Source organism: Musca autumnalis, unplaced genomic scaffold, assembly GCF_047663935.1.
Source record: "Musca autumnalis isolate F117 unplaced genomic scaffold, ASM4766393v1 scaffold_5, whole genome shotgun sequence".
Classification (NCBI taxonomy): domain Eukaryota; kingdom Metazoa; phylum Arthropoda; class Insecta; order Diptera; family Muscidae; genus Musca; species Musca autumnalis.
The window spans coordinates 92,398,229-92,421,607 of NW_027412088.1; the positions used below are offsets into that span (position 1 = coordinate 92,398,229).

General features: G+C 34.5%; 1 protein-coding gene across 8 annotated transcripts in view; it reads right to left on the bottom strand.

Annotated features, from left to right (window-relative positions):
• Shrm (shroom) overlaps window positions 1–23,379 on the bottom strand; it is a 308,548-nt gene that overhangs the window by 269,511 nt on the left and 15,658 nt on the right. For 4 of the 8 annotated variants that reach the window (XM_073992645.1, XM_073992644.1, XM_073992647.1 and 1 more), the window contains exon 1: window positions 20,019–21,353. The exons of 1 other annotated variant lie outside the window; for it this stretch is intronic. Coding sequence is in view for 1 of the 7 variants with exons in the window: in XM_073992650.1 (XP_073848751.1) it covers window positions 21,114–21,138 (25 nt within the window). In the remaining 6 variants the exon portion in view is untranslated. Of the gene's footprint in view, window positions 1–20,018; window positions 21,354–23,379 lie in introns of those variants that run through there. 3 more of the 8 variants (XM_073992648.1, XM_073992650.1, XM_073992649.1) reach the window with 3 other exon arrangements.

The following is a 23,379-nucleotide window of genomic DNA, read 5'->3' on the forward strand; positions in this document are numbered from 1 at the left end:
CAAGGCTCCTGGATTTTTTCTATACGAAAAAAGTCACTCGCCAAGGCTCCTGGATTTTTTCTATACGAAAAAAGTCACTCGCCAAGGCTCCTGGATTTTTTCTATACGAAAAAAGTCACTCGCCAAGGCTCCTTGAGTTTTTTTCTATACGAAAAAAGTCACTCGCCAAGGCTCCTTGAGTTTTTTTCTATACGAAAAAAGTCACTCGCCAAGGCTCCTTGAGATTTTTCTATACGAAAAAAGGCACTCGCCAAGGCTCCTTGAGCTTTTTCTATACGAAAAAAGTCACTCGTAAGGACTCCTTGTTTTTTTTTCTATTCAAAAAAAGTCACTCGCCAGGGCTCCTTGTTTTTTTTCTATTCAAAAAAAGTCACTCGCCAGGGCTCCTTGATTTTTTTTACATATACGAAAAAAGTCACTCGCCAAGGCTCCTTGATTTTTTCTATACGAAAAAAGTCACTCGCCAAGGCTCCTTGATTTTTTTTACATATACGAAAAAAGTCACTCGCCAAGGCTCCTGTATTTCACTCGCCAAGGCTCCTGGATTTTTTCTATACGAAAAAAGTCACTCGCCAAGGCTCCTGGATTTTTTCTATACGAAAAAAGTCACTCGCCAAGGCTCCTGGATTTTTTCTATACGAAAAAAGTCACTCGCCAAGGCTCCTGTATTTTTTCTATACGAAAAAAGTCACTCGCCAAGGTTTCTGGATTTTTTCTATACGAAAAAAGTCACTCGCCAAGGTTCCTGGATTTTTTTCTATACGAAAAAAGTCACTCGCCAAGGCTCCTGGATTTTTTCTATACGAAAAAGTTCACTCATCATGGCTCTTTCAGCTAAGTTGTACCCATCCTATCTCTTCTATCTCTGTCTAATATTTATTTCTAATAATTTGCATTTAAAATACATTATTAAATTCTAAAGAATGCTAATTAAATGAATAAAATGAATTTGTAAGAAGATGGAGCAGTCAGTAGCAGCATTAACCACAGAACCAAAGCCACAAAAAAAACGGCTGCACAAAACAAACATGAAATACAATTTAATTTTATTTTCCTATGAAAAGAAGCAAAGAACCCAAGCAACCTAACCAACTATCCAGCCAGCCAGTCAGCCATCCAGCACCCCACTCGTATTACACGAAACATTCCTGGTGCATGCGAATCTTTGCTGACTTGGGCATTCGCTAGCTCTCATAGATCCCCATTGCCAAGAATATGTCATTGTACTCTGTGGAAAAAACCCCAAACCAAGTGAACTGCAATGCAATGAACTGCAGAACTAAAACCCACCAAGCACAGCTACACAGGCTCACAATCACATTTCTAGCCTAGTAGAAGTATGGTGACAGAGGTAAAAGTGGCGGGCGGGCGCGGTAAAGATAAGAATGATGCTTGACTCTACACTTTCCAAAGTGCCAAAGAAGAAAAGTAACTCTTAAGAAATCGTCATTGTTGGTAAGAAACACCAACCTAGTCTTGGTGGTTGTTTTAGGAAAATTCTCCAAAACGATGCTGCTCTGACTCTTCCACCAACTCCTAAGATAACTTTGGTGGTGTGTGTTTTTGTTTTCCACTGTAGAGTCTACAATTTCTACCAAAGCAACTTTCCTCATGGTTTATTGTGGCATTGGAAGGAGAAAGGGGGAGGTTGGGGTTTAGAAAAAGAAATATACTTGTACTTGAAGTTTAAGGAATGAACAAGCGTTGCGATCGTTGGCTGGACAGACTGGTCTAGTGCCGGCTGTATTAGCACAAAACCTACAACAAACTCGGCTGGGGACTTCTAGCCCCTGTGTGCAGCAAGCATCACACATAGCCAAGCTAAAATGCATAGATCGATCCACCACCACCCGTTCGTTTCGTGCATTTTGTAAGGAAGCCAGGCAGTCACAGCTAGTAGAGGCAAACTTGTTTACCCAGGGATTGTCAAGTTTGAAGTTGTTGCTGTTGTTTTGATATCTCAAAGAAATTCCGGTTTTTCCTTTTCTTTGTAAAGTTTCTTTCGTCAAGCCAGAGCTAAGATAGCCAAGCAATAAAAAGCAACAGCAGAATCCAGCTAGCAAGATTCTGTTAAGTTTTCTTCCAACCAACTTTCCGATAGATTCGCATGACTTTTGTGCTAAAGTTGAAGAAAAGAAAAAAAAAAGTAATGGTGCCGTATTTCTTTTCTTCTTGCCATTGTGTCTTTTTTGTTGTTTTGTTTTGAAGGGTAGTGGGAGGTAAGAGTTGCAGTTGTAGTTGTCTTTGGTTTTTTTTTTATAGAAAAACTAACAACAAAGTTTTACATTTTATGGCCTGAGAAATTGAAGGAGTATGGAAATTTAAATAGACAACAAGAAAAAGAAGTTGGAGTATAAGAATAAGAGGAAGGAGTTGATGGTGAAATGAGCCACAAAACATGCAAATGCTTATAAATGCCAAAGTATCATCGGCAAAATATTACCATTATCGACTTGGGTCACATGACATGTTAATGGGCTAAGGAATTTTTTTGCGACTTAAAGTGGCAAGAGATGATAATTATAAAGAAGAAGAAAACGGCTATTCGTATACTTCTTATGGGAAGTAGAAGGTACATGCATTCTTTGCTTTGATTAACACTTTGTAAGGAATTTCGAAACTTCATGAAGATTTTAAAGTCCATCGATGGAAATACCGAAACCATATCATGGACCACATATTTCTTTGGACACAAAATAATATATAAGAGCACCCTTTCTTTCTGAAAGGGTCCATAGGAGCACCCTTTCTTTCAGAAAGATTCTATGGGAGCAAAAAGAGTATATAAAAGCACTGTTTCATTCAAAAAGAGTCGGCAGCAGCACCCTTTCTTACCGAAAGGGTATTTAGAAGCACCCTTTCTTACCGCAAGGGTATTTAGAAGCACCCTTTCTTACCGAAAGGGTATTTAGAAGCACCCTTTCTTACCGAAAGGGTATTTAGAAGCACCCTTTCTTACCGAAAGGGTATTTAGAAGCACCCTTTCTTACGGAAAGGGTATTTAGAAGCACCCTTTCTTACCGAAAGGGTATTTAGAAGCACCCTTTCTTACCGAAAGGGTATTTAGAAGCACCCTTTCTTACCGAAAGGGTATTTAGAAGCACCCTTTCTTACCGAAAGGGTATTTAGAAGCACCCTTTCTTACCGAAAGGGTATTTAGAAGCACCCTTTCTCACCGAAAGGGTATTTAGAAGCACCCTTTCTTACCGAAAGGATATTTAGAAGCACCCTTTCTCACCGAAAGGATATTTAGAAGCACCCTTTCTTACCGAACGGATATTTAGAAGCACCCTTTCTTACCGAAAGGGTATTTAGAAGCACGCTTTCTTACCGAAGGGGTATTTAGAAGAACCCTTTCTTACCGAAAGGGTATTCAGAAGCACCCTTTCTTACTGAAAGGGTATTCAGAAGCACCCTTTCTTACCGAAAGGGTATTCAGAAGGACCCTTTCTTACCGAAAGGGTATTCAGAAGCACCCTTTCTTACCGAAAGGGTATTCAGAAGCACCCTTTCTTACCGAAAGGGTATTCAGAAGCACCCTTTCTTACCGAAAGGGTATTTAGAAGCACCCTTTCTTACCGAAAGGGTATTTAGAAGCACCCTTTCTTACCGATAGGGTATTTAGAAGCATCCTTTCTTACCGAAAGGGTATTCAGAAGCACTATTTCTTACCGAAAGGGTATTCAGAAGCACCCTTCCTTACCGAAAGGGTATTCAGAAGCACCCTTTCTTACCGAAAGGGTATTCAGAAGCACCCTTTCTTACCGAAAAGGTATTCAGAAGCACCCTTTCTTACCGAAAGGGTATTTAGAAGCACCCTTTCTTACCGAAAGGGTATTCAGAAGCACCCTTTCTTACCGAAAGGGTATTTAGAAGCACCCTTTCTTACCGATAGGGTATTTAGAAGCATCCTTTCTTACCGAAAGGGTATTTAGAAGCACCCTTTCTTACCGAAATGGTATTTAGAAGCACCCTTTCTTACCGAAATGGTATTTAGAAGCACCCTTTCTTACCGAAAGGGTATTTAGAAGCACCCTTTCTTACCGAAAGGGTATTAAGAAACACCCTTTCTTAGCGAAAGGGTATTTAGAAGCACCCTTTCTTAGCGAAAGGGTATTTAGAAGCACCCTTTCTTAGCGAAAGGGTATTTAGAAGCACCCTTCCTTACCTAAAGGGTATTCAGAAGCACCCTTTCTTACCGAAAGGGTATTCAGAAGCACCCTTTCTTACCGAAAAGGTATTCAGAAGCACCCTTTCTCACCGAAAGGGTATTCAGAAGCACCCTTTCTTACCGAAAGGGTATTTTGAAGCACCCTTTCTTACCGATAGGGTATTTAGAAGCATCCTTTCTTACCGAAAGGGTATTTAGAAGCACCCTTTCTTACCGAAATGGTATTTAGAAGCACCCTTTCTTACCGAAAGGGTATTTTGAAGCATCCTTTCTTACCGAAAGGGTATTTAGAAGCACCCTTTCTTACCAAAGGGGTATCTTGAAGCACCCTTTCTTACCGAAAGGGTATTCAGAAGCACCCTTTCTTACCGAAAGGGTATTTAGAAGCACCCTTTCTCACCGAAAGGGTATTCAGAAGCACCCTTTCTTACCGAAAGGGTATTCAGAAGCACCCTTTCTTACCGAAAGGGTATTCAGAAGCACCCTTTCTAACCGAAAGGGTATTTAGAAGCACCCTTTCTTACCGATAGGGTATTTAGAAGCATCCTTTCTTACCGAAAGGGTATTTAGAAGCACCCTTTCTTACCGATAGGGTATTTAGAAGCATCCTTTCTTACCGAAAGGGTATTTAGAAGCACCCTTTCTTACCGAAATGGTATTTAGAAGCACCCTTTCTTACCGAAAGGGTCTTTAGAAGCACCCTTTCTTACTGAAAGGGTCTTTAGAAGAACCCTTTCTTACCGAAAGGGTATTTCCGGATGCACCCTTTATTTCAAGAATTGTTTCCGGATGCACCCTTTCTTTCAGGAATTGTTTCCGGATGCACCTTCTCTTTCAGGAAGTGTTTTTAGAATCACCCTTTCTTTCAGGAATGGTCTTTAGAAACACCCTTTCTTTCAGGAAGAGTATTTAGAAGCAGCCTTTCTCTCAGGAAGGGTCTTTAGAAGCACACTTCCTTCAGGAAGGGTCTTTAGAAGCACCCTTTCTTTCAGGAAGGGTCTTTAGGAGCACCCTTTCTTTCAGAAAGGGTCGTTAGGAGCACTATTTCTTTCAGGAATGGTCTTTAGGAGCACCCTTTCTTCCTGGAAGGGTCTTTAGAAACACCCTTTCTTTCAGGAAGGGACTTTGGAAGCACTTTTTCTTTCAGAAATGGTCTTTACGAGCACTCTTTCTTTCAGGAAGGTCTTTAGAGGCAACCTTTTTTTCAGGAAGGATCTTTAGAAACACAATTTCTTTCAGGAAGGGTCTTTAGAAACACCCTTTCCTTCAGGAAGGGTTCTTAGAAGCACCCTTTCCTCCAGGAAGGGTCCTTAGAAGCACGCTTTCTTTCAGGAAGGGTCTTTAGATGCACTCTTTCATTCAGGAAAGTTCTTTAGAAGCGCCCTTTCTTTCAGGAAAGTTCTTTAGAAGCTCCTTTTCTTTCAGGAAGGGTCTTCAGAAGCACCCTTTCTTTCACAAGAGGTTCTTAGCAGCATCCTTTCTTTCAGAAGGGGTTCTTAGGAGCATCATTTCTTTCAGAAAGCCCTTTTCTATCAAAAAGTGTCTAATGATGGGACTTCATTAGGGTCTATATAAGCACCCTTTCTTTCAAGAAGGGTCTTTAGAAGCACCTTTTCTTTCAGGAAGGGTCTTTAAAAGCAACCTTTCATTCAGGAAGGGTTTCCGGATGCACCCTTTCTTTCAGGAAGGGTTTCCGGATGCACCCCTTCTTTCATAAAGGGTCTATATAAGCACCCTTGTTTTCAGGAAGGGTCGTCAGATACACCCTTTCTTTCAGGAATTTTCTTTAGAAGCGCCCTTTCTTTCAGGAAAGGTCTTTAGAAGCATCCTGTCCTTCATTCAGAAAGGGTTTAAAGAGTCAAAAGACTCCTTCTGAAAGAAAAGGTGATTCTAAAAGTCCAAAGGAAGGCGAACAGAAGCACATGTATAATATAAGCAACAACGTGTACCTTCGTTTGGTTGAGAGATTTGTTGTTTAACACAATACAAGTACAATGTATATTCCTCCTTGTGATAGTGTCCTATATTGGTCTAGACCAATGAGATCAACATTGAACATTTCTAAGAGGACATGTAGTCGCCTGTAAAGTTGTCTAATTCACCTCTCTATAATTCTATATCAACAAAAGTGAGGACAATAATATTTGACATTATTTGTATGTTTTTACATAAAACACGAAAACTGCAACAACAAAATAATTTGCATAATTGAAAAACCATCATCATCACTAAAAATATCAACAAATAAAAAAAAACATTACAGAAAATTACCATGGCCGAGCCAAACAACAGATTCTAATAAAAATGCCCACAATGTTTTCGTTGAGCTATTTTTAGGAAAACGGCATTTGCAAATATAGAGGAGCCACATGTGGCATGACAGATCCCCCCCTTTTGGCAAAGGGAAAAATAAGTCAATGCATTTTCAATAAAAAAAAACATCAACAACATATGGTAGGACACAAAATTGAAAATAAACAAATTCAATTTATTGATGTATTGGTAAATGATCAAGGGGCAGGCAGATCGAACGCTCGTTAAAGTTTGCAATGCATTTAATTATATTGTTTCGATTATTTCTTCTTTTTTCATACAATTTCCATAGTTTTCTTACATCTTCAGTTTCCTCCTAAAGGGAAAATCATCAGGGAAACGTCGTTTGATTGTTTATGGTAATTTTCTATTTTAGTTTGTTTAGGTTTTAGGTTGTTTACTTGCTTTAAGCCAAATAATAATAACAAACAATCATTTATGGCAAAAACAAATTGCAAATGTTGCACTAAACTTATTGGTGATGTCTTTGGTCAGGTCTGATCTGATCCGGTGCCTGGGTTGAATAATTATGGTGTTTGTTTTTCTGTCACGTCTTTGTGTTTTTCTCTTCTTTGTGGAGGGAATAATTGAAATTCCCATCTCATTTATTCATGTGATTTTCTATCTCCAAAGCTATTACAGTGCTGCTTTGGCCTTCTTCTCTTTTTCGATTTAGCCCTGATAATTACTTATTTTTACTTGTTTTTTATTTCGCCTAATTGTTTGAAGATTGGTATTCAATTTAAATTTGTTTTTTTTTTGTGTGGACTAAAAAACTTTTGATAACTTTATTTGTTTGACCAAAGTTTTGATTAAGTTATTTAAACCATTGGCTTCAATTGCCCATTTTGCATTGTTTGCACTTAAATAAATGTTTTTGTTTACTAATTTTAGTTTTTTTTATTTTGGATTTTACTTTGTATCTTTTTGTAATTAAATTGTCTTTATCATTGTTTCGATTTGCCACTAAAATACTTGAGATGAAATAATAAAACTATAAAGAATGTGAGGTTTATTAAGAAGATTGAGATTGATATGGGCTTAGAGAATAAATCCAATTCAAACGATTTCTAATTGAGATAACAGCTTTAAAAGTTTACGAAAAAAATAACTTGAAGAAGGTCATAGATTTGAACACTCTAGGCACAGTGGGTAAACAAAATATATTATTGGCTATTTGAGCTACATCCAAAAATAGGGTACATATATAGAATCATATCGTGAGAGTATAAAAGGTTATTTGAACTATGTATGGGGAATTCTTAGGGAAAATAGGCAAAAAATTTGGGATTGTATGCAATGTTCACGATTTAATAATTAAAATCAAAATTTAAAAATGATTGTACTCTTCGATTTTCTTTTCAGTATATTTCAGATTTTTTTGATTAACGGTTCCAGAGACATCGCGCTCTGAAAAAGTCGAATTCTGTAAAAACTATATGTAAAGAAATACCATAACATCCTTAATTTTTTCCAAAAAGAATAAATCTGCTTTTGTATTTTATTAGCTTTATAATAAAAAATAGGAAAAAATTGCAGTGGGATTGAATGCAATTTTAGCGATTTACTATTTAAAATATAATTCATTGTACTCTTTGATTTTCTTGATTTTTTTGTTTTTGTATTAAACTGGAATTAATTACAAACATTTTAAGTCATATTTAATAGAGAGATTCGAAAGTCTACTATTTTTTCATTTTTTTTTTTAATTTGTCAATAAAGATTTTCCTTTATAGCAGTGTGAAACATTTGTTATTTTACCATAAACATAAAAAAAATAATTTTTTTACCATTTGTATTTTTTCTTGTTTGATTTAGGAATTTACCTTAAACATCCGAAAAACTGCTTTATTTTCCGATTTTAGCGATGGTTTTGCAAATATTGCTACACATTTTTCAGATGTAGTTCGAATTATTTTAATTGTAATTCGAGAATTCTATTTGTAATTCGTAACACTTTATTTGTAATTTGAGAATTCTATTTGTAATTCGAACTCTTCCATTTTTAATTCGAATTGTTCCATTTGTGATTCGAGTTATTTCAGTTGTAATTCGAATAATTTTATTTGTAATTCGAAAAAACAGGTATAAAATAAATACAAATATATTTTTGAATTTTTTTGTTTCGAAATTCAAATAAAATAATTCATTCAGGAAGGGTTTCCGGATGCACCCTTTCTTTCAGGAAGGGTTTCCGGATGCACCCCTTCTTTCATAAAGGGTCTATATAAGCACCCTTGTTTTCAGGAAGGGTCGTCAGATACACCCTTTCTTTCAGGAATTTTCTTTAGAAGCGCCCTTTCTTTCAGGAAAGGTCTTTAGAAGCATCCTGTCCTTCATTCAGAAAGGGTTTAAAGAGTCAAAAGACTCCTTCTGAAAGAAAAGGTGATTCTAAAAGTCCAAAGGAAGGCGAACAGAAGCACATGTATAATATAAGCAACAACGTGTACCTTCGTTTGGTTGAGAGATTTGTTGTTTAACACAATACAAGTACAATGTATATTCCTCCTTGTGATAGTGTCCTATATTGGTCTAGACCAATGAGATCAACATTGAACATTTCTAAGAGGACATGTAGTCGCCTGTAAAGTTGTCTAATTCACCTCTCTATAATTCTATATCAACAAAAGTGAGGACAATAATATTTGACATTATTTGTATGTTTTTACATAAAACACGAAAACTGCAACAACAAAATAATTTGCATAATTGAAAAACCATCATCATCACTAAAAATATCAACAAATAAAAAAAAACATTACAGAAAATTACCATGGCCGAGCCAAACAACAGATTCTAATAAAAATGCCCACAATGTTTTCGTTGAGCTATTTTTAGGAAAACGGCATTTGCAAATATAGAGGAGCCACATGTGGCATGACAGATCCCCCCCTTTTGGCAAAGGGAAAAATAAGTCAATGCATTTTCAATAAAAAAAAACATCAACAACATATGGTAGGACACAAAATTGAAAATAAACAAATTCAATTTATTGATGTATTGGTAAATGATCAAGGGGCAGGCAGATCGAACGCTCGTTAAAGTTTGCAATGCATTTAATTATATTGTTTCGATTATTTCTTCTTTTTTCATACAATTTCCATAGTTTTCTTACATCTTCAGTTTCCTCCTAAAGGGAAAATCATCAGGGAAACGTCGTTTGATTGTTTATGGTAATTTTCTATTTTAGTTTGTTTAGGTTTTAGGTTGTTTACTTGCTTTAAGCCAAATAATAATAACAAACAATCATTTATGGCAAAAACAAATTGCAAATGTTGCACTAAACTTATTGGTGATGTCTTTGGTCAGGTCTGATCTGATCCGGTGCCTGGGTTGAATAATTATGGTGTTTGTTTTTCTGTCACGTCTTTGTGTTTTTCTCTTCTTTGTGGAGGGAATAATTGAAATTCCCATCTCATTTATTCATGTGATTTTCTATCTCCAAAGCTATTACAGTGCTGCTTTGGCCTTCTTCTCTTTTTCGATTTAGCCCTGATAATTACTTATTTTTACTTGTTTTTTATTTCGCCTAATTGTTTGAAGATTGGTATTCAATTTAAATTTGTTTTTTTTTTTGTGTGGACTAAAAAACTTTTGATAACTTTATTTGTTTGACCAAAGTTTTGATTAAGTTATTTAAACCATTGGCTTCAATTGCCCATTTTGCATTGTTTGCACTTAAATAAATGTTTTTGTTTACTAATTTTAGTTTTTTTTATTTTGGATTTTACTTTGTATCTTTTTGTAATTAAATTGTCTTTATCATTGTTTCGATTTGCCACTAAAATACTTGAGATGAAATAATAAAACTATAAAGAATGTGAGGTTTATTAAGAAGATTGAGATTGATATGGGCTTAGAGAATAAATCCAATTCAAACGATTTCTAATTGAGATAACAGCTTTAAAAGTTTACGAAAAAAATAACTTGAAGAAGGTCATAGATTTGAACACTCTAGGCACAGTGGGTAAACAAAATATATTATTGGCTATTTGAGCTACATCCAAAAATAGGGTACATATATAGAATCATATCGTGAGAGTATAAAAGGTTATTTGAACTATGTATGGGGAATTCTTAGGGAAAATAGGCAAAAAATTTGGGATTGTATGCAATGTTCACGATTTAATAATTAAAATCAAAATTTAAAAATGATTGTACTCTTCGATTTTCTTTTCAGTATATTTCAGATTTTTTTGATTAACGGTTCCAGAGACATCGCGCTCTGAAAAAGTCGAATTCTGTAAAAACTATATGTAAAGAAATACCATAACATCCTTAATTTTTTCCAAAAAGAATAAATCTGCTTTTGTATTTTATTAGCTTTATAATAAAAAATAGGAAAAAATTGCAGTGGGATTGAATGCAATTTTAGCGATTTACTATTTAAAATATAATTCATTGTACTCTTTGATTTTCTTGATTTTTTTGTTTTTGTATTAAACTGGAATTAATTACAAACATTTTAAGTCATATTTAATAGAGAGATTCGAAAGTCTACTATTTTTTCATTTTTTTTTTTAATTTGTCAATAAAGATTTTCCTTTATAGCAGTGTGAAACATTTGTTATTTTACCATAAACATAAAAAAAATAATTTTTTTACCATTTGTATTTTTTCTTGTTTGATTTAGGAATTTACCTTAAACATCCGAAAAACTGCTTTATTTTCCGATTTTAGCGATGGTTTTGCAAATATTGCTACACATTTTTCAGATGTAGTTCGAATTATTTTAATTGTAATTCGAGAATTCTATTTGTAATTCGTAACACTTTATTTGTAATTTGAGAATTCTATTTGTAATTCGAACTCTTCCATTTTTAATTCGAATTGTTCCATTTGTGATTCGAGTTATTTCAGTTGTAATTCGAATAATTTTATTTGTAATTCGAAAAAACAGGTATAAAATAAATACAAATATATTTTTGAATTTTTTTGTTTCGAAATTCAAATAAAATAATTCGAATAACAAATGGAATAATTCGAATTACAAATGGAATAATACGATTTTCAAATGGAATAATTCGATTTACAAATGCAATAATTCGAATTAATAATGGAATAATTCGAATTAAAAATAGAATAATTCGAATTACAAATGGAATAATTCGAATTACAAATGAAATGTTACGAATTACAATTAAAATGTTTCGAATTACATATAAAAGTTTTTTTTTGTGCTCGCGATAATCTTAGCCATTTTATATTTCAAATTCAATACCTATTTTGTATCTTAATGATCTTCTGGAGAAAATATCTCTTTAGTATTTGGTAGATTATTGGGCTCGGATGCCATTCATATAATTACCAAGCTTTGGTTATTTGATAATCAATTTAGTATGTCCAGCTGGTACAATAACTGCTAATCCATTTTCAAAATCGAACAAGTAGGAAAAGCGTTAAGTTCGGTCGGGCCGAACTTTTTATACCCTCCACCACAAATTTCAGCCATTTCGGTGGATTAATGTGGCCACAACCTTCAAAATACCGAAAATCGGAAGGTACCGTTCTATGGGGGCTATATGATTGCGTGGACCTATACCTAAAAATGTATGGGGGAACGTTTTATACCCCCAACGAAGACTAAATACCAAATTTTAGCCATCTCGGTGTGATAATGAGGCCAAAACCTTCAAAATACCGCAAATCGGGAGATATCGTCCTATGGGGGCTATATCAAAACGTGGACCTATATAAACACTTTACGGTGGAAATGTTTCTTAGCCTCTGGAAACACAAAATACAAAGTTACAACCGATTCTGTTGTCAAATGAGACTAATACATTCAAAATATATTAAAATGACGCGTACTTTATATGGGGCGTTATATGGGGGCTATACTAAAACGTGGACCTATATAAACCAACTTTGGTAGGAATGTTTTTTGGCCTCTGGAGACACAAAATACCAATTTACAACCAATTCGGTGGTAAAATGGGACAAATATCTTAAAAATTCCTTAAAACGACGACGCGTCACGCGTAATTTTGTATGGGGGCTACACGAATGCGTGGACCTACATACCAAAAGTCCTACGTACATATAATAGATTTTCCCAAAATTTCATCCACCTACGTCAATCCGTTCGGACGCTAGAGTGATTTCCACAGACGGACGGACGGACGGACATGGCTATATCGATGTATAATTGCACGCTGATCAAGAATATATATACTTTGTGGGGTCTACAATGATCGTTTCGAGTAGTTACAAACGTAGTGACAAACTTAATATGCCCCCATCCTATGGTGGAGGGTATAAAAAATGAAGCAGTATTTAAGACGTTTAAGATGAATTCCTAAATAAAACAACAAAACAAATGTTAAAAAATATATGGGCAAAAATTTGTAAAATTGAGTTTTCGTTTTTAAAAAAATTAAAAAAAATTTTTGATGCTACATCCATGATTTTTGGTACATAGATAAAGAAAAAAATCGTCGTTCCAAATATATTTTTGTTAAAGACCGTTTTAATTTTAATATTTAGAAAAAATCCTGAAATAATCGTGGCTTGATATAATAAGCTGCTATATCTTATTACTGTTAACTGAATTTGTACCCTTTACGATGATGTCAAAATGCTCCTAAAATGTTTCACATAATAAGCTTTTAGACAAATTTAGTTGTGCATCCGGATTAGAGCAAAAATTCCGAAACCACCTGTTTTTTTTGCTTCAAAATGTCAGCATCCTTTTGACGCGGTTAAAGTGAAAATTCGAAAAAATGATACTTAGGAAGCTTAATGTCCCAAGAGTATTCTTTAACTTTTTCTTTGAGCATTCTAAAGCTAATAATTGGGCAATAACAAACAAAAACGTGCTTGCTTCAATACATTTTTCCCAATTTTTTTACATTAATGTGGTCACAGCTTCCGCACAAATAATTATTTTAAAAAATCCCTCGGCGAATGGTGCTAAAACAGTTCATTTTACCGATATACGTTCAGAGTTTGAGTTGACGTAGAACAGTTCGCGCGTTACAATACACCAAACATGCGCTTCTACATAAGTTAAATTCCTAGAAATATGAAAACGCGAAAATTTCATCAAAGCCCACTGTGCACATTTTTTTTCTACTTTTTATTAGATAAAGATACAAAAAAGATAAAGAAGTTATAAGTATTTTGTGCATATAGTTTTTACTGAATTCGTTAGTCAAAAAAACCTGAAAATATACTTAAATGTTTTGCTGAGGAGCAGCATTAACACAGAAAAAAATAAACGAAATCAAACACCACTTTTTGAAAAGGTGTCCGACATCACGCAGAAATTCCCACAAATAAATTATTCCATGTTAATCACTTACGAGTAATACATTTTCCGGGTTTCGTCCCTAATTCTCTTCAACTTTGCAACTTAAAGACAACATTTTCAGCACACAAAGTTTATTTTTCTTGTGTTTTATGATATTTTCATAACATTTATAACAATATTTTGTGTATTTTCTGTCAATCACATCGCTTTTATCTGAAGTATTTTAACTTAACTTTTGCATGTAAACAATTATTCATAATTTACATGATTACGTGATAATTTATTGTACGGATATTTGTTTTTATCAATTGGCAACATTCCAAATATGTGTCGAAGCCAAAAGTCGACATTTAGATTCTTATGCTTGATTTACATTTACGAAATCCACTCGATTTCAACTGTCAATTCCTTTGTGTATACGTCAAATGGAATGTTATCTGCAATTCATTGGATTTCATTTGACATTTAAGCAATGGAATTGACAGTTGAAATCGAGTGGATTTCGTAAATGTAAATTTACTATTAGATGTTTACCTTTACCTAAAAAGTCGACATTTCGATTTTCCGATTTTGATCAAATCTATTTATAGCCCAGACTTTAGGCTAAAGAGGGTATATACACTTTGATATGACCAAAAATGTGCTTCATCGAAATAATGGTTTTAGACCTCATGTAGGTTTGGACGAAATTCATTTTAGACAAATTGGGGTCGATTTAGCAATGTCCCTCCGTCCGTCAGCCTGTCTGTCTGTCTGTCAGACAGACTTTGGGCTTTGGAGGCTGAGCTATACCCTCAGCCTGTGTAAATTGAGACTTCTTTCTTCTTCATCTTATCGTTTCCACAAAACTTATGTATATAGGAGGATTTCAGAATTGTGCGACTTTTTTTTGGAAGTATAAGCTTGTCAACCAAAATATATGTAGAAAAAACTACAAATAAATATTTTATCTATTGTGGACATTCCGAATAAATGCAGACATTTTTCTAATAAATATGATTTGGATTAAAGCGCAAAAGTGTTGGACTTTTGCGGAGGAGGTACCAACCGGAATGTTCCATTTTAAAAGTGTATCTTATTTTAGAAGTATTTCCTTTCGACAGTTATGGTGCTGAGCAGGAATTTCAGTTGGAAACCGCAGCATTTTTTAAAGATTTATATCAAGAAGCATTAACTTGCTCATGAAAGAAATTTAATCTTGTAATCAGATTCATTCAACATTTTGAAATCAATTCTTGGACAGTCCTTAAACTGATTTGTCCGAAGAGATTTGTCTAATTTCATTTAAGTTTGCAAGAAATGAAGTAACTTTGGTAATAATTTCAAAACTATCCTTTAACTGCACTTAAGCGAAAATTTGATCTTTTGTGTGATATGTAGTCAATATAGACCTTCTTGAAACTTGGAAGAAATTTTGCAATTTGCAAATTATCGATCAACACGTAATTGATTGTTGTGCCCCTAAAAAAATTTCCGTTCATGTACAAATTTTTTCAATGTACCTCTTAGGTCATAATAGCTCAACTCGAAAGAGAATTAATTCAAATATCACTCTAAAATGACCTTCGCCTTAATAAGGCAAAACAAACCCTTAAACTACACTTAAGCGAAAATTTTGAACTTTTGTGAGGGAGTTTCCGATAGTGTTGTCCGATATAGACCTTATTTGAACTTGATGTACGTTTGGAAGAAATTTTACGAAAAGTGCAAAGTGTCGACCAAATCAGATACTCTATTTCTAATTAATCGTGCTGAGTCATTCTTTTTCGATCTATGCCTCGAAGAAATATTACCGTGTGCAAATTTTGAATTTCTGTGGGGAAGATACCCAAAGGAGAGGACCAGTGTGGCCCATATTCGAACTTACATCTTCCACCACATAATGAGGTCCACCACATAATTATCATTGTAACTCCTCGAGATAATCATTTTAGTCCCTGATAAAAATAGTTTTTAAATATTAAATCTCGAAAATTGAATCCCAGACCAAAGTGCATTTTTTCCTATTAAAAAAAAGGATTTTTTTTGGACCAATATTGAAAAAGGTATGAGCATTTCTTAGCATTTAGTTTTTAAAAAATTCGTCTTTTTCAAAGTGCGGTATCTCCGCCACCGTTAGAAAAAAAGTCTGAAAATATGTTGAAATGTTTTAGAGCAGCATCAACAACACCAAAAAATATGGGAAAATCAAAAACCACTTTTTTCCAAAGTGTTCGATTTCACGCAGAATTCCCCATATTTATGTATATTTTTTTAATCAGCGTGAAATTCTACATCGATTTAGTCATTCCCGTCCGTCTGGGGAAATCATTCTCGCGTCAGAACAGGTTGAAGAAGGTGGGTAAAATTTTGCTCAAATGTATTGTAGGTCCGTAGAACTATTGTTTCCAGAGGTTAAAAAAAAATTTCTATCAAAAATTGTTTATATAGGTCCATATTATGATATAGCCCAAAGCGTCGATTTAAAGTATTTTGAAGGTCTTGGCCACATTTACCCACCAAATTTTTTGTACTTTAAAATCTTTCTACCAAAAATGTCTATAGATGGGTCCACCGTTCGGTATAGGTTCCACAGAAGGCAACGCGCCGATTTAAGATATTTTAAGGGTTCTGGCCACATTTGACCACCGAATCGGTTGTAACTTGGAATTTTGTGTTCCAGATGTTAGAAAACATTTTTAACACAGAAGAGATCGTGCAATATGTAAAGCAATACAGTGCAATATTTACAGTCGACGATGACGGTGAAGTCCGTCATAGTTTTTAAGTAATTTTGACGCTAAATTATGTTTGACATTATGTTTTGTAGATCCCCTGAAGATGCAATTTAATCAATTGCGAAATATTGAAAAATAAATAAAACACAATATGGCCTAAAGCTCAACAAAATATACAACTGTTTTAGAAAACATTTTTATTAAGGCGTTACCTCTACTTGTTACTTTCAAAAAATCGAAAAAAATATTATTGGCTTATTTTGAAGTGTTTCTCGAAATGACATTTTTGAAGTCGGTGCCATATATATACATATATACATAAAAAGCATATATAGCTCGTCTTTAAGCGAGACAATTTTTTTAAAAAAAAAAATTTTGCCCTAATTTTGGACAAAAATGTGAAAAATTTTTTCGTTGAAATTAAAAAATGTTGCCTTTTTTAAATCGTTTTTTTTTAATTCTGTTTCGCTTAAAGACAAAATTATTAGGTTCTTAAAAAGCCCACAAAAATATACGAAGATCGGCCCATCCGTTTTCGAGCTATCGTTGGCACCGCAAAACGCTTTTATAAAAAAGGGTTTCGCATGTAGCTATTTACCACAAGACTAAGCAATGTTTTTCAACAACAAAAATTCCAGAAGTAGTTCAAGATGTGCTCTTTCAGGTACAAAAAATATCTACCTAAAAATATTGGTAGATTCTTTGACAAAAATTCGTGAAAAATGAGTTCTTTTGGCCTGCACAACTAGGGGTAACCCCTTAAAAACTGTCCAGATGTTGGTGTAGTCCCTATATAAAGGAAGGCTTCGCGATAAGGAATTTTGAGGATATTAGTCCCGTTTGTACACAGAATTGTTTGTAATTTGAAATTTTGTATTTCAAGAGGTTATACAACATTTTCACAAAAAAAACTGTCTATATATGTAGGTCCATGTCTTGGGCTAGTTCCCATAGAACCATACCGCCCGATTTTCGGTATTTCAAAGTTTCAGCACATCATCCACACAAAATGGCTTAAATCTGATTTCAATATAAATTATGGTGGAAGGTATGTTGAAGAGATTGGACCGGCCGAACTTAACGCCGAACTTAAAGCCGTCTTCACTTGTTTTTATTGCCACCAGTTGTTTAAACGCCTCAAAAATAGTTGAACAAATTTACGTAAAAGTCGGATATATTCGCATATTTTTTTATTTTGCTTATATTATTGACTCTAATCTGTCATTCCATGCCTATAAAGTTTCATTTGGTTTATGTTTTACAACTATATAAGGTAACAGCCTAAACGCAAGCAATTAAAAAAATCGATTTTTTGTAATTTTTCATTTTTAGATAAAAAAATTAAATATCGATGGTTTAGTTCCGCAACCTCGTATCTTAAAAAAATTTTGTGGGGATAAAAAAAGGAAACATTTTTTGATACATCGGGGTTTTGGTAAAGGTAAAAATGAAATTATTAGGTAGTAAGATGAACTATAAATAAAAACTAAATTCAGATATTTGTTAGGAATATAGTAAGAAATTTTTCTCAATTAAAAACCAAGGGATTGACATGTAAGAATACACTTATATTAGTCCATATTTACATTTGGCAATTTTCCTTGCGGCAATTGTCAGTTTGTAGGTGAGAAAAGGTGTTGAGAGGCAAAGGGTTACGATATGCCTCACCCCTCTCTCCGTCAAACTGACAATTGCCGCAAGGAAAATTTTCTAATGTAAATATGGACTTACCCTTCAAACTTGTCGGCATTTATAAAAAAGGGCCCGACATTGTAGAACAATATAAGGTAACAGCAATACCCAGCTGACTGAACTGGGCTGTAATATAAGTGTCAAATTCCATACGACATTTTATATTTTTATTTCTATTTTCGATGTTTATTAGGGATATATATTTTTTGATGAAAAACTATATTATACAGAAAAAAACTATTTGCCGTAAAGACTTCTTCATATCAATGATATGTAACCTTTTCCAAGTCCGAACAACTCGCCGCACGCTATAACACCTCTTATACAAGGTGGCGCAAAAGTAATCCTTCTATCAGAAAATGCTATAAATTTTACGATTGGCCCCTAATGTCAGTTCTGTTTCGGCATTTGTGTAGTAAACACATGCGAAATACACGTTAACCCAAATATGCCCAAGGCTTGATAATGATCATGATCATTTTTTAGACATTTTTTCTATGTTTCTCTCACAAAAATTAACATTTTGTGTATTGGGCCTCTCCGAAATGGTGTCGAGATGTATTTCTAGCTATATCGTTGAGATCAGCAATAAAAACTGTACTTTAATAAAGCTTGCATGTCATGAAAACAAGAATTTTGTGTGTCCTATATATAGGACATTGGGCATATCTGGGTTAATAAATAATGTTGGTGACTATTTATTTCCCGGACGCCTAATCTCCCGTTTTAGCGATTTGCACTGGCCAGCAAGATCGCCTGATTTGACCGCTCCCGACTTCTTTTTGTGGGGCTTTTTGAAGTCGCGGGTTTATGTCAACAAGCCTCAGACTCTTTCAGCTCTTAAAGACAATATCCGTCAAGAATGTGAGGACCTATCGCTGGACGTTTTATCCAAAGTGATAGAAAATGCCATAAAAATGGCTCAAATGACAATAAACTGTGGCGGCGGCCATTTATCTGACATCATATTCTCGACTTGATGTAAAAAAATTAAAACACCAAATAAAAATAATCCACAAGAAGAATCAAAGTTTTTCATTTTTTTTTTTAAATTACAGCCAAAAAACATCGGAAGTTTACTTTTGCGCCACCTTGTAAAAGCGGTACAATATTTTTTAATATGTGTGATATTTTGTTAAATTTGAAAAAGTGAAAGCCCTAATAAGCATGTGCTTCTTTGATTTCAAAAATAAAAGTTTGAAACAGCTTCTCCTTTTTCAATGAATTTTTAGCGATTCCAAACATTTTTACAAGAATTCTTTTTTTGTGTGAAATTATCCATTTAGTAGAATGATATGGATACTTTCAAATTGAAAATGTAACAAATCTTCATTCATGTTTTTCAAAATATTCAATCAAATGTGAAAAACTATTAGTTTTATAAATTCCAATAATTTATACCTAGACATTTCCCTATTTTGTTTACATGTACCGGTGACAGTAACGTTACAAACAAAAACAAATTCCTTTGTAGTTGTTGTTGAGTTGTGTTTGTTGTAGTATTTACTCTACCTTCTTTGTTGTACCATGACGTTTTAAAGAAAAAAATTATTTTATAAAAGCGCTTAAAAAGTATCTAGAAAATAATTTTCCAAAAAATTTAAATTTTCATGTACATAAAAAATTCTCGGCGCTACGCCGACTTAGCTCAAATATAGGATGATCGTTCCAGTTGTTTTGGAGCAAGAGTGGGCACCGCAAAAAAAACTATGCAATATTTTTCAACATGAATATTTTTCAACACAATATTTTTCATGAAAAAAGATCTACTAAAAAAGTTAAATGATATTCTAGGAAAAATCGCTTTCTGCACAACTAGGTGCTACCCCTTTAAAAGAGAAAATTTATCTTAAAAATAAATAATTTTACTTACAATTAGTTTTTAATTATCCAATGAAAATGTGCAGCAGTTTTTGTATTCCTTGCATGAGGTTTTTGGACTAAGTTTCTAATTCCAATTTTGATTTTCTTGACACAAAATATCGTTTTCAATATTTTTCACAAATAACACAATTTCACAGAATTTTTCACTTGATAGGTAGAGGTATCTGCTAAACTTTTTTATGAACTTCACTTTTAAGCACTTATGATGATGATCTTTTGAAGAATACACAATTTTTGGTGATTTTCAGAAATTCTTCTTCTATTTGTGGTGTTGTTGTTGTTGTTGTTGGTTTTTTCACTTCTTGATATTGTGATGATATGATGGCATCATCATCGCCATGCACATTGTTGGCGGTGCAATCAGCTGCATCGACACTATTATCTTGGTAAAAATCATCATCGTTGTCATGCAAGTCCAATGCATAATTGTATTAGACAATTGTTGTTGTTGTTGGTTTTTTAATATTTTTTACTTTAGATTTTTCTCAATGACGACTACAACGACGACGATGACAACGTTAAAAGAAACAGAAACACAAAAAATATCCACAACCAACCCAGTCAGCCAGCCGGACGGACAGACGGGCCTGATGATTATTCACTCACTACCACTACAGTGACTAAAAAGGGGTTTATTTCTTATTTCTCAAAACAATGTGTGATATAAAAATGCAGTTGTGTTGTTGTTTTTTGTTATAGGTATGGGTATGAAATGCAAAGCCACATGCATTTATTTGACTGTTGTTGTTGTTGTTGTTTTTTAACTCTTTCACAATTCTTGCATATTTTTAATTTATTTTATTTAATTTTTTATTTTCCAATTCACATTAAATAACACACGCGATTTGCGGAACAGCCGAAAATTTTAAGCGTCTCATTTCATTTGCTTCTTCTTATTTGATGTTGAAGAAAAAAGCCAACAGGAGTTGTATGAGACATGGGGCCAATGCCTCCGCATATATTTTGGCCAAAAACAACTTAAACACAAAACTACCGAAAAATGCAAATAATTACTACACAGGTATTGACGATTCCCGAAACGAAAAAAACGGCCACAATAATTCAAAAAAAAACAAACTCCAACTTTGAACGTTGTTGTTGTTCTTCATACAACAACAGAGAAGTAACGTTGTTTTTGTTATTGTTTTTTGTCTTCTTCTTTTTCGTTACTTAAAACTCAATCACGCGTTTCGTTTAACCAAACTGCATAAGATCATTGTTAAGACTAAACCACGAAGAAATTACAGCCAAAGCAACAACCTTTTTCTTGGCTGATGAGCTAGCAGCTCGCTTGCTATGGCCAAGGAAAACAAAAGAGACCCCCGACTACCTACTACCAGCCAGAGATACAACCGTCATGAACGATGGCAACAAAAACAACAACAACCACAAGAAGAAAAAACATTTGCAAACATGTTTATGTTTTTGTTCGCCAAGAAGCAAACACACAACAGGTAGAGAGTATTCTCAAGTATCTCAAAGATTGCTCTTTTATATCTCACGGATTTGCCCAGCTCACATGTTATTTTCTCTTTTGATTTTAAACAAAAGATTACCATGTGTTTTTCATTTCATATCCCAATTAATTACTCTCTCTTGGTGAATTTTTAATAATTCTCTTCGTTTGGTTAATTCATTATCTCACCTGTCTTCGGCATATGCTCACATGTACTCTAGTCAACAACTACCTGTTTTGTATCTAGCCAAAGTATATCTGCTCAGCAAAACAACGCACCCACAAACACTTTGTCATTACATTACATGGCTGCACAGTGCTTCCAATGCAAAAAAGCGCGATCAAAAATTTTCCTTATAGAAAATGTGCTTCTGTAGAACCCAGCGTACGTAAAAATACTTTAAATAACATTTCCAATCGTTTCGTTTCGTATTTTCCATAGGAACAATACAAAACGAAACGTAACCAACGCTGGCGGATTTCGCTGTTTAGTTTCGTTTTGTTAACATTCGTGAGTGCGAACAAAACGAAAAGCGAAAATTACTCAACTCCAAAAGAGCAGATAGATAACTAAATATGTAGTACTAAACACATGTGAATAAATCACAAACGTTTGGTGGTTGATAAAATATTCACTGTGGTATGTTGATGTTAGTTTATAGGGTTGTTAAACAATCACATGTGTGTGTGTGTGCCTGAGTGTGTCATTGACCATAACGCACGGCAAACGTTTCCCAAAAATTCTTTTTGTTTCGGTGGTGAATGACACAACTCGGCAAAGCATAGTCGAAGTTACGTTTCAGCAATCGTACGGTTTCCATCTTTTTACATTGAAAAGTTTGTGGTTTTGTTTTGGTTATGAGAATGAAACGATTCAGAGAAGCTGAAAAGTTTGTGGCTTTGTGTGATTGGTACGGGAATCGTTTTGTTTGTTTACGTTCATTGGTAGACCCTTCCTTTCAGAAAGGGTGCTTCTATAGACCCTTTCTTGCAGAAAGGTTGTCTCTATAGACTCTTTCTTTCAGAAAGGGTGCTTTAGACTCTTCCTTTCAGAAAGGATGCTTCTATTGACCCTTCCTTTCATTAAGGGTGCTTCTATAGACCTTCCCTTCAGAAAGGGTGCTTCTATAGACTCTTCCTTTCAGAAATGGTACTTCTAAAGACCATTCCTTTCAGAAAGGATGCTTCTATAGACCCTTCTTTCAGAAAGGGGTTTTCTATAGACCCTCCCTTTCAGAAAGGGTACTTCTAGAGACCATTCCTTTCAGAAAGGGTGCTTCTATAGACCCTTTTCCTTTCCGAAAGGTGCTTCTATAGACCCTTTTCCTTTCAGAAAGGTGCTTCTATAGATCACTCCTTTGATAAAGGGTAACCTTATAGACCCTTAATTTCAGAAAAGGGTGCTTCTATAGACCCTTCCTTTCAGAAAGTGTGCTTCTATAGACCCTTCCTTTTAGAAAGGGTGCTTCTAGAGACCATTCCGTTCAGAAAGGGTGCTCCTATAGACCATTTCCATACACCCTTCCTTTCAGAAAGGGTGCTTCTATAGACCCTTCCTTTCAGAAAGGTTGCTTCTATAGACCCTTTCTTTCAGAAAGGGTGCTTCTATACACCCTTCCTTTGAGAAAGGGTGCTTCTATAGACCCTTCCTTTCAGAAAGGGTGCTTCTATAGACCCTTCCTTTCAGAATGGGTGCTTCTATAGACCCTTCCTTTCAGAAAGGGTGCTTCTATAGACCCTTCCTTTCAGAGAGGGTGCTTCAACCGACCCTTCCTTTCACAAAGCGTACTTCTATAGACCCCTCCTTTAAGAAGTGTGCTCCTATAGACCCTTTCCTTTCAGAAAGGGTGCTCCTATAGATCATTCCTTTCAGAAAGCGTACTTCTATAGACCC